The sequence below is a fragment of the Lycorma delicatula genome, chromosome 3 (assembly GCF_047948215.1).
Source record: "Lycorma delicatula isolate Av1 chromosome 3, ASM4794821v1, whole genome shotgun sequence".
Classification (NCBI taxonomy): Eukaryota; Metazoa; Arthropoda; class Insecta; order Hemiptera; family Fulgoridae; genus Lycorma; species Lycorma delicatula.
This window is the reverse complement of record NC_134457.1, coordinates 215,086,339-215,098,549: the sequence shown is the minus strand read 5'-3', so window position 1 is coordinate 215,098,549 and position 12,211 is coordinate 215,086,339. Positions and strand designations below refer to the sequence as shown.

Here is a 12,211-nt window from a genome sequence, read left to right as displayed (position 1 = left end):
GACTTGTCTGCCTGTGGTTTACAGAACTACCAACCAGTTCTGATTTGTGTGATTTTACTTTTAGTGTCTGTATTACAACTTGTAATATGCAGCGTATCACAGAGTTAATCCAACTAGATTTCATAATGAAAGATAAATTACATATATTGTGAAAGCAGAATTAAAATAAATACATTGAATAAAATCTATTATTATTATTAATTTAGTTAGAATACTCTTTTTAAATCCTAGAGTTTTATCATTGTTAATTGATCTTTACAAACATCTTTTTATATATTCTGTAAACATTGAGTTTTAGTAGTAATTTTTTTATTCTCTGTTTCAGAAATTAACAAAAGGAGCTGATAGCTGGTCCTTAGCTGAAGTGGTACATGCAATAGTTCTCTTAACACATTTTCACTCATTATCAAGTTTTGTTTTTGGGTGTGGTGTTAATGAAGAGTTAGACCAAAGGAATGAAAGAGATCCTGGTTTATCATCTAAACCCGGCTCACCACCGAAATCCACAGATAAAATTCAAGATGCATGGAGCGAAGGTGATAGCAACGTTGGAGTAGAAACGCTTATGCAACGTATGAAATCCTTATCAGAAAGAACAGAAGAATTTTCTGCTGAAGAAAAAGCAAAGCGATTTGAGCATGTAGAATCCCAAAGCGCTGAACTATTAACTAGTTCTAGTATAAGAGTTCAACCTAGTATCGGCCATTTTATTGAGGATCCAGACTTCGTTTATGAAGATTTTGCAAGGCGAGGAGAGAGCTCGGATATTCCAACATTTAGAGTACATGTAATATTTTATTATTTTTTAAGTATAATGTTTCATGTTTTAATTTTAACTTGATTAGGGAAGGAGATGCATAAATCTCTGTCACTTGTTAAAAAAGTTTTCAAGTCTTCTTAATTAATTGCACTGTCAGGTCTTTCTTAATTCTTAATTGTTGATGTTTTACTGCATTTCTGAAAATTTATTTTACTTGTGATATAAAAATTTATTAATGATTTTAAATACTGAACATGTAGATTCTATCTACTGTGTACTTCCACTGAATTTTTCTGTATACTGTACGACTCTAACTTAGAATGGAATATTTGTTTACTTTTATTACGCTGTGTTACTTGGTTTATGTTAGGTAAGCGGCTCTGTTGCATACTTGGAAAAGCACTTTGTTGTAGGCTATATTTTTGCGGTTCAGGCAAATTCATTAATGGTGATGTAGTGCTGCGATCATGAATAAAATTATTCTAATCTACAGGGTAATTTTGCCAATTGTTCCCTGCTTCTTTATAGGTCTCACCTCTTTTTGGTAAGGCCTCATCTTAATGCAAAGCTTTACCCTTGAATAAGTTTTTTTTTTGTGATGTAGACCATTCCTTTCTCTTATCTTAGATCCCTTACTTCAAGAGGTTTTCCATGGGTTTTAGCCAAACTCTCCGTAGACGTGTGTCCATTGTAGTTCTTGGTTTGGTTCAGTGGGGATATTTCATCTTGCAGACTTATCTGTGACTCCTATTTCCAATCTGGTAACTGTATAAAACTTCAGACTGTGGTTGAGGTGCTTATCTGATACTTACTAATTTTTCCTAATATATCCAAACCTTTTTATAAATGTATACTTGAAAGACCAGCAGCGATGTTCTGATTATTTTAATTGTCATTAAAGAAATTCTACCGACTAATTATGAAATGATGATTGAGAATGGATATTTTCAGAAAAGTATATACAGAGTAGACCCAGAAAAGTAATAGTGGCATTTTAATTTATGAGAAATTGCCCAGTGTTGTATGTTATTGAAGGGTAAATTAATTTATGTAGAAGTATGTGTCAAGTGTCATTATTCTTTTGCCAGACAGAATAATAGTGTTATAGTAGTAATAGTTTGATTTCAATGAAAATTTTTTTAAAATATAATAAATATTGACCTAATTTTATAAATGACCACAATTTTTAATTTCATTATAACTATTGATGTCAAAATGTTTATGATAAAATCATTTCTTTGCAATTGCTGGAACATTTTTTTAAAATGCTTATCATTGAAATAAATACTTCAACAGTCTGAAATTTGATGAAGGTAAAATCATCAATATTATTTTACTAAATATATTAAAACTAATATATCATTATCATTGAAGGTAAAATCAAGTTCATATTTTAGGGAATTGTATTGAAACTGTAGTATATTTTCTGCAAATGTAATTGTAATTTTCTTTCTTTTCAAATAAATTCTTAATAAAAATAATGTAAAATTTGACTTTAATTTGGTATACATTATTTTATTTTATTTCCTATCGGCTTGTTACAAAATTAAAACAGTTTGAGGTATTATAATTTTAGAAGACACAAATTTTTAGATATCTTCTTTTCATAGACTATAATGAGACCAAATGGTTTCAGGTGCCTTACAGGTACCTGTAACAGGTGATTCTGTTTTATTTTTTCTTCAATTGAAGTTTCAGAATATGTTTAATAAAAAACAAGAACATGAATTCTTCAACAAGTTTGTGTTATAGTATCGTGTATGTATTATGATATTGCATTTTTATAATTTCTATACTGCTCCCAAGATTGAGCATTGAAATTTATGTATAGTATATTAACATTCTGATTTATACATTATTACTTAAGGTTTCTGAAAGTGAAATTTTCTTTGGTTAGAATGTAGTGATAGCTATTCTATTATTTATGTTATTTTTTAACAATTATTTCCTAATTCTGTTACAGGATTACTCATGGGATGATCATGGCTATTCGCTGGTAAATAGGTTGTATAATGATGTAGGAAATCTGTTAGATGAGAAATTTAAGACTGCATACAATTTGACGTATTATACCATGGGAGGACGTATGGGTGTTGATACATCACGGTTTCGAAGAGCTATATGGAATTATATTCAGTGCATGTTTGGAATCAGGTACTTTTATCCAATTCATTGTTATAAATGTTAACAATATTTTTTTCATAAAAAAGATTTGTTATTTGTATGCTATTTTGAAATGAAAACCATGTAAGAAATGTTACATTTACATCTTATACACTTTAATTTATATACATACGTGTCATATTTATTTGCGATTGTATATTTGGTCTAGTTAGTAAAGGACAGTACACAAAGTCATTTTACTCAATTTTTTCCAAAAGGTTGTTAGGAGATACTCTATTAATGAGTTTGACTCTGCCATTTTCAGGAATGTTTCTTGTCAGCCTTGTCTGGAACCTTTTGATTATGGGATCTAAAGGACTGATTTTTAAATAATGCTTATTTCTTTCAACAGAATTTTCATTGTTATTAAAGAAAACAATTAAGAAATAAGATTAACTATTTTTATTTGATCTAAAAAAAGATATGAACTTAACCAAGTTAATGATATTACAATTTTTTTGTAATCCTATGAGTAATGAATAAGTTTTTGGGAAAGTAATGTGTAAAATGTAGATTTGGATTTTTCTTATTTACTGCATTGATGAAAAAAGGTCTGATCTGGACAACACGGGACTTTCTTGTATGCCTATTGACATTTACACATTTTTTGAAAAGTACATAAAATTTTATTTCATTAAAAACTTCTGATAATTTTTTTTGTTATTTAATTATTATTCATCGTAAAACTTTTTTTTACAATCAGAGGTTAATAATTAATTATTAATAAATCAATATATTTAAATTAAAAAATAAAGAAAGGAGATGAAGTCTTGATTCAAACTGATGTGCCTTCCCCTAAGATGCAAATATTTCATTAATTAAAATATTATTTGGCTGTAACTCTGGAACCAATGAAAATAAGTACCACTTAAATCATTGAAACGCTTTCAATGAGGGCTTATTACTGCAGTTAAGAAAAAGTAGAAAATCCTACTTTTTTGGATTTTGGGTTTTTTGTAGACTTGGCTCAGTCGATTGCAATCAAAAGGAGGGGGGTGCACAACTAGATGTTACAGTAGTCCTAAATTCAAAATTTCAACATTCTGCGGCTAACCTTTTTTGTGTTATGCAAGATACATACAAACAGATGTCACCCCAAAACTAATCAAAATGGATATTTCCATTGAAATCTGTAAACTGAAATTTTTCGTGATAATAATATAGGAAATTTATTTCCATTACTTCATAGAGGAAGTACATTTTCTTCACTTCCTTTACTTCGTACAAGGAAGTAAAACGTATATACTAAGTGGATACAAGAGTAATTTTGAAGTAAATTTTGAAAATTTCTTTATTAAACTGTTGGAAATTTTGCTTTGAAGTACTCATAAACTTAATGAGAAATAAAAACTTTCCAGTTCTTAATTGTTTTTTAATGTAAATTGAGGCCCTATACATGCATCAAGATTGCAGAAGTGCTTATAATAACTCAGACTTTTGATATCCACTGCTACAAAGTAATCTGCGTTTTACTCAAGTAAACTGTTTTATACAAATATATATTTTTACATAAGTTTTAGAGAGAGTATCTTCATAAAAATATATATTTATTTAAACATATATATATACATATATATATATATATATATATATATATATATATATATATGTGCGTGTGTTTAAATTCTATTAAATAAACTGCATAGTACAGAATTCTGTACTAGGAGGTTAACTTAATAGAATTTAAATATAATTTTAACAGTACAGAGAAATAATATGAATTTAAAAAAATTAATTTTAGTATAATAATTATGAATCTGAACCAAAAGTTAATTCCTGGTTGACTTCCTATTTTTCCCAACTTACCTTCATTATCAAATTAGTTGTTTTTTGTTTTCTTGCGACTGTTTTGTGACTGCTACACTCTGGCTCCTTTCTAAAAACTTTCAAAACTCAGATCTTCTTCTTGAATATCTCTCTCTCTCGCTCTCTCTTTCTTATATCTGCTGAATTTATCCCTGCCATCATGAGATCTTCTAATTGTGTGAACCACTTAAAGTTTGTTTTTCCTGTATTGCTCTTCTTGAAAATAGTTTTCATCAATTTCTTCTCATTCATTCTAGCTGAGCGTATGTAAAAAAGGCCAATTTTCTTTTTCAAATAGTATCTATGGCTCTCTGCAGGAGGTACAGTTGTTTGTTCTTCTGTAGCCTCCAACCCTCACCAGTTTTCCGTGAGCAAAGTATCCTTCTTGGTATTTTCCTTTCAGCAAACTCCAATTTATCGATCTCTCCTCAGTTTAGAGTTAGACACTGTGTAGCATACAGCGCTACAGACTTAACCACTGTAGCGTAATATCAAATCTTTCCCATCCTTTATATCCTCTTTTTATTATAAAAATTTTTGTTAAGACATAGGCTTCTGCAGTTCATTTATTCTAGAGTTACTTTTTGCCTCTCTAACTAATTAATTTGGTTGCATTACTTCACCAAGATATTTGATATTTCCCCATCTTCTTAATTCTAACAAGGTTTGTTACTAAATAATTGGTGAATGCCAAATTTGGGTCATATGCTCAGTTTTGTCGATTGATATTCTCAGACCTGCTTTTCAGCCATTTCCATCAAGTTGTTCAATACTTCCTCTATAGTTTTTAGGTCTTCTGTTAGGATTGCAAAGCCATTTACAAAAACAATACATTCTGTGTAGATTTTCTTTAGCATATCCTAATCTAACTTTTCTAATTTTTTTTTTCTTAACAGATTTTCTTCTATTCCCTAATGAATTTTTCCAAAACCACATTGAAAAGAAGCGGGGATAGGCCATCATCTCCTTGCCTTACACCAGCCCAAATGCTGAATGGCTGCAAGATTTCTCCTTGATATAAAAAATATATATACAACTCATATGTTAAAAAATGGGTCTAAAAATCTTATTTCCATTTCGTGTGGGCATTCTACTTTATGAATTTGGCTGATTTTTTTTTTATTCTGCTTGGAATAACCCACTAATATGACATAAAGTGTCATTGGGTCCCAAACTTGATTTTTTTCTGAGGATTCCTCAAAAAACCCTCATCTATTACTTAATTAAGGAATTTTTGAGATATTATTCCCAGAAAAATCACTTTTAAGGTCTGTTCATGCTTGATTACATATCTGTGGGCCATTCCAATTAAAATAAAGAAAAAGCCCCTTTCCATTTAGTAGAATGTCAGGACGAACTGGAAATAGGTTTTGAGGGTGCATTTTTCCTGTTGTAGAAAAGGAAAGAGAAAGACTAGGGTGTTGGGGTGAGACATTAAGAAAATGGAACAGATTATTAGCTGATTTTCTAAAAATATATAGCATTATTTTGTAATAATAATGCCGTGGAGCTGCATGGGTCCACTAGATTTTTAGCTGATTTTTAAGAAAATATAATACTACTTTGTAATAGCTGCAGAGCAGCAAGGAGCCACTAGTATAACGTAAATCAGAACTATATTTATTAAATGTAGGAGGTTCTGCTAATATAAATATAAATTGAGACACTACTTAGAAAAATTTGTGTTAAAAGATTTTGTGATCAAAATCTTATCACTTAGAAAATCTTAAGTATGAATACATTTCAAGAACTTTCATTCAACTTTTTTGAAGTGATGAATCCATTTAGATTTTGTGCTTTTATATATTCATGTGCTCAGTAAATTATAATCTGTAGTTTTATATAGCTGATATAGAAGTTAATATATTAGATTAATTTTCATAACTATTTCAATACGATTAATACAAAATGAGATCATTGATATAAAAGAAACACAATTATTAATTTTATTTTTAATCATGTTTACAAAATTATAATGTTTATGATGAATTGAATTTTTTAAAATGAATTGTTGCTTATTTTTACAGCAAAAATACCTTCTGTGTTCTCATAAAATAATTTTATGAGCTTTTGTTATGATTATTTAAAATTAATATTCTGAGTCATCATGTCCTATATATGTATTGTTTGACCAATTTATTGTCTTCTGTGCATTAAAGAGTTAATATGGTATATAGCCTCTTACTTGCTTATTACAAGCAATGTGCAGATAACACCTGTTCATTGGATTGTAATCCAATGTGCAAATTTTAAATGAAAACTTAGGTAAAAGTAAGATGATATATATTTTGTAAATTTTAATTCATGATGAAAAATATTTCATCTTTGAATTTGACCACTACAAATTTTAACTCCATAATGCCTTGCTTTTTTATGTATTTTTTTTACAAAATGTTTGTTTTTTTTAATAATTAAATTATGAATATACTCTTTAAAATTTACACTTAACGCATTAATGTTTGTATTAGATGTGTAAGTTTTTAAAATTTTATTTGAACAATGGATGATATTATATAAGGTACACGTATGAGTAGTCATATTACAAATTTATTACAATATGAACTGCTTTATTTTTTCATAAAAATTATTCACTTGAACTATATTCAGTAAGTCATAACTACATGAACTTTATGAGTAATTTTTTGTAATTACTTTTTTTGAGTAATTTCTTTATGAGTGTCATTTTTTGTGATGTTTATTTCTGGAGTTTTTATTGTATCTTAAGTTATTTATGTTGAAAAAAAAAGTTGTTGTCTATTTGTACAGTTTCTATAAATTATTTTCAGGCATGATGATTATGATTATGGTGAAGTAAATCAATTACTAGAAAGATCTCTTAAAGCATTTATTAAAGCAGCTTGTTGCTTCCCTGAGCGAGTAACTAAGAGTGACTATGACCGAGTTCTCAGGGAATTTAAACATAGTGAAAAGGTAAATGAATTATATTTTGAAAATTTTTTACTTAACAAAACCTAATGAGGCTTTTTTTTATTTTTGACAAAACATTTTCAGCTTGATGGAAGTCTTTTTTTTTATCAGCAACTGGCAGCGCTGTTGTTGTTGAATATAATTCTAGCAAAAATTATTAGTATACATTGCATATTAGCATAAAATTATTGTATAAAATGTATAAGACACTTTTCTCAAGTATGGTTTTTTTATCTCATAGGCTTTAACTGCATTTGTCCAACCTATGTGGTTTTGTATATTTCATACTGATAAAAAATTTGTGTAAGTATGATCATATCTTTGTATGTAAATAAAATTGCCAAGTTGTACTTTAAAACACAACATAAGTTTTTTCATTTGCGAGTTGATAAAATGAGTTTGCGAGTTTTCATGCGAGTTGATAAAATCAACGGATATACTTTTTCAAAACCGATAAACCAAAATTGTTTTGGACTCATCTTGGGCAATATGAAATAAAATATGTCAAACATGTACAGTTGTTTTATAAAATTAAAAGCCTGATTTGGGATGTTAAATGTAAGCAAAAAAGTTCCTATAAATATTTGTTTAGAAACAGTTAGTTTATGAGCTTAAAACTCCAAAATAAAATAAGATGAACACTTACTGAAATTGTTGGGACACAGATTACGAGGTAAATTTATTGGTGTATGTGTTTTTTGTCCTGAAAAATGTTACAAAGCCCAAGACATTAGAGTTAAAGAATTTTTTAAAAATATTTACTGTAAATTATCTCTGTTATATTGCAAATACAAATAAAAATTTCTATAAAAATAATAATTTCATGAAAATTTATACAGAATTTAATTCTGAGAAAGTTAATGTTAGTAAGGTCAATAGAAAACAAATATAAGTTTCAGATATTTTGACGTTAATTAAAATGGTATTAAAATACCATTACCGTTTTAAACAGAACAAACATTTCATAATGCTAAAAAATTATTCAAACAAATTTTATATACTGCAGTATTTTTCTTTTCTGCAGTTTTTACCTTCTAAACGTTCCTCTTAATATCATTTTAGGTAAAACTGGTGGACTTAATGCATGCCCAGCAACCTTGATTTTCCTTATAAGATTAGCTTCAAATTTCTATCCTCTTGTAATGATATAAAGATCTCTTTGCTTTGAATTTTATCAACTCTAAATACTTTCAAACATTCTCTTATTTCGAACACCTCTATTGTTTTTCCTGTCTATAATTCAGATACTATAAAGTTCTACCCTTCACACAGACATTTTCAAGAATTTTTAATCTTTTTTTTTGATATTTCTCCTATTTCTTACAAGTTCTATAATTTTATTACCTAATTACAATTCTGTAACTTCTGGTATTTGTTGTGTTTTCTTCTAAATTATTAAATTTCTTAAAAACCTTTTTTCACTTTTCGTTACCTTTATTTTAGTTTATTTTCATGTTACAGCGTTCAAGTCCTAGTAAAGCCAGTTATTTTTACACGGATTTAAATACTAGATCGTGGATCTTTGGTGGTTGGGTTTCAATTAACCACACATCTCAGGAATGGTCGAACTGAGAATGTACAAGACTACATTTCATTTACACTCATACATATCATCCTCATTCATCCTCTGAAGAATTATCTAAACGGTAGTTACCGGAGGCTAAACAGGAAAAAGAGAGAGTTTATTTTCAAACTGAATTTCTCTCTTAACAATAAATCTGTAATATTTATAATCTCATCTGATATAGTTTTGGTTTTTACCATAAGGATTATTAATACTCGTATTATCAGTACAACTTTATTTCCTTTCCTTGGATATAATTATTGTTCTTCAACTCATGTATATCTTCATAGTGTTCCTTCATTTTAATTCATGTATTTCTTCATAAGTAAATTCAGTATAAGTAGATTTAAATGTACACTTCCCATACTAAATTTATACAGTGCTTATTATAATGCAATATTTTTCATAAGAAGGAGTAACAAAAATTTACTTCAATAAAGTAATTTTGTCAAAATAATTGTGAAAATAGAAACAAAATAAATTAAAACTAAAATTGAAGATAATTTAATAAAGCTGAAGATAATTTACTGGTAGTTCTATAAACAGTAAACTTCACCGATTTTAACAAATTAGGTTCTCTAAAGAAAGTAAAAATTAATGTACAAAATTAAATTACTGATCATAATTGATTGTGGAGGATTAGCCAGTGCCAAAAATACGTTCACTCACTGTATTAGTAACATTCTGTGCGCACTATTTCCAACACATAGGACATTAGTGACTGACATCGGTTACTGTGTTACTATCAAGCTGGACTTCACTCTATCCGCAAGTTTTTTTTTTGTAAGTAAAAATTTTATTGGAAGCTAACATAAGATTTAGAATTTGGTAGAATATTAAGGAAGTTAGGTACTATACGATAGTAAAACAGTCTGTGAGATAAGTGTGATTTTAAGTCACAGTAAAACTTGAATAAAGTTAAATTTCTAACATTGTCACTGAGATTGGCTGGAAGTTGTAGCTGATTCTGGAGTAAAAATTGTGTCATATTTCATCAATAATCAGTATAATGCAAAAATATTCTATTTATTTAATTGATATTATGCTATTTAAAAACTTGCCTTTATTTTACAAAATTTTAATGCGTATCTTTTTGTTTTTATTGTAGGTACATGTGAATCTAATGATATTAGAAGCTCGAACTCAAGCTGAACTCCTTTATGCTCTCCGTGCTATTATGCGTTATATGACATAGCAGACAGACCAAAGTGATAATAAATATCGAAAGACTTTTATTATTTAATATTCTTGCGTATCATTATTATTAATTATTGTCATAATTATTATTAACATTATGGTAATCAACATTGAATAATATCATATATTACAATAAATACATATATATATATATATATATACATACAGATAAAAATATGATCTTATGTATTAGATTTTTGTGAGAAGTAAAATATGTTAACCGAAAGTTATCACTTGTATTAAAAGAAAAATTCATATATATTAACATTAATGTATGAATTAATCATGTCTTTTTATTTAAATAAATAAAATAAAATATATATTTATATATTTTAAGTGAGGTGATTTAATGTGATCTTTTAAAATATATTATATAATGTATAAAATTACAAAATTTTGTTTGCTTTTAATTATCTGTGTTGATAAAAATTTATATCATAATATGTATAATAAAAATGAAACCCTTTTATTGTTTCTTTATAATTATCTCTCTCTTTCTCTCTATGTAACTATTCCCCCTTTTTATGGTCAGTAATTTCTGTTTTTTTTTGTTTTTTATTGTTACTGTAATTGAATCAATACGTTTCTCATTGTAATTTTTGTCGCCATGCTTTAGAATTATAAAAAATATTTTCCATACATAATTATTCAATTTGTGATGAGATTTTTTTGTTGTAATTGTTTGTATTACACTGTTTCATCCTTTAATTTTCTTTGTTAATTTTTTTTACAAGTTTATGTTAGTCGTTTTTTTAATAAATCATTTTCTATTATTTGTGTATAGTCAGTTTTATTTAAATACGTTTTTTGTTTCAAATAGTGCCAGTTTTTTTTAATTGTTAAATAATAGCTTACAGATTTATAATTTTTTTTAGTGATTTTGTTGATATGAAATCAATTTAGTGAATTAACTAGCTGTGGAATGCTGAAAAAACAATTTTTTTGTGATCTATTATTATAATTCATTTATATTGTATATATAAAATAGATTCAAATTAATACACCCAAGTACAGAATTGAATAAAATAAAATGAAACTCGCCTTATTTTTTTATACAATCTCTACAAAAGCGCTTTCGAGGCAACTTGCATCTTCAGTTGTAGATTTTTTCTTTTTTGTAAAATATTTAGTGTTACATATTAAACTCAAAATTAAAAATTAAAGTATAATTAATTGAAATATTTAAAAAATTATATCTTTAGGTTTATAAATTCCTTCTTTCCTTTTTTGAATTGAAATTCAAAAATTTCAATCTGTGGCTTTAAAGAAGTATTGAAACCATTTTACTTACGTATATTTTGTTGATAGATTATCTTTTATGCTGGTAGAAAAACCTTGAAAGGGCTTTGTTCACTGCTACAGTGATTTTATATGTAATTTAGTAATTTTACTGATTTTTATTGTACTTCTTGTGACTTGTCTGAGAAAATTTGGCTTCATTAATTCAAGAAAGCTCAATTATATTAAATTTTTTTAAATATACTGTAAGTTTTATTTTATAAACTTAATAAGCCATAAACTGGCATAGTTTTCAAACATTTGCCGCTGTTCTTCCTGTTGTGAAGTTATTTTTATTTACAATTCTATTGATCTTCAAAATAGTAAATCTTGTTTGATATATACTTTTTGTAAAGAAAATTATTTTTCTAAAGCAATTGAAATTATCCCAAATTGCTTTCTTTTTTATCCAAAAAATTAAATTTTTACTCTTTTTTTTTTTAGAAAATATAAAATTATTGTTTGACAAATTGTTTACAGCACTTAAATTAATCTTATAAGGATGCCCTTACATT

At 27.2% G+C, this 12,211-nt stretch overlaps 1 protein-coding gene across 5 annotated transcripts in view; it reads left to right on the top strand.

Annotated features, from left to right (window-relative positions):
• Nucleotides 1-12,207, top strand: part of Sesn (Sestrin) — an 83,487-nt gene extending 71,280 nt beyond the window's left edge. For 3 of the 5 annotated variants that reach the window (XM_075361491.1, XM_075361492.1, XM_075361493.1), the window contains exons 4-7: nucleotides 326-787; nucleotides 2,724-2,914; nucleotides 7,516-7,660; nucleotides 10,330-12,206. In XM_075361491.1, the coding sequence (XP_075217606.1) occupies nucleotides 326-787; nucleotides 2,724-2,914; nucleotides 7,516-7,660; nucleotides 10,330-10,416 (885 nt within the window). In that variant the 3' untranslated portion in view covers nucleotides 10,417-12,206. Of the gene's footprint in view, nucleotides 1-325; nucleotides 788-2,723; nucleotides 2,915-7,515; nucleotides 7,661-10,329 lie in introns of all 5 variants that reach the window. The other 2 variants (XM_075361490.1, XM_075361489.1) reach the window with 2 other exon arrangements.
• Nucleotides 12,208-12,211: the final 4 nt, after the last annotated feature.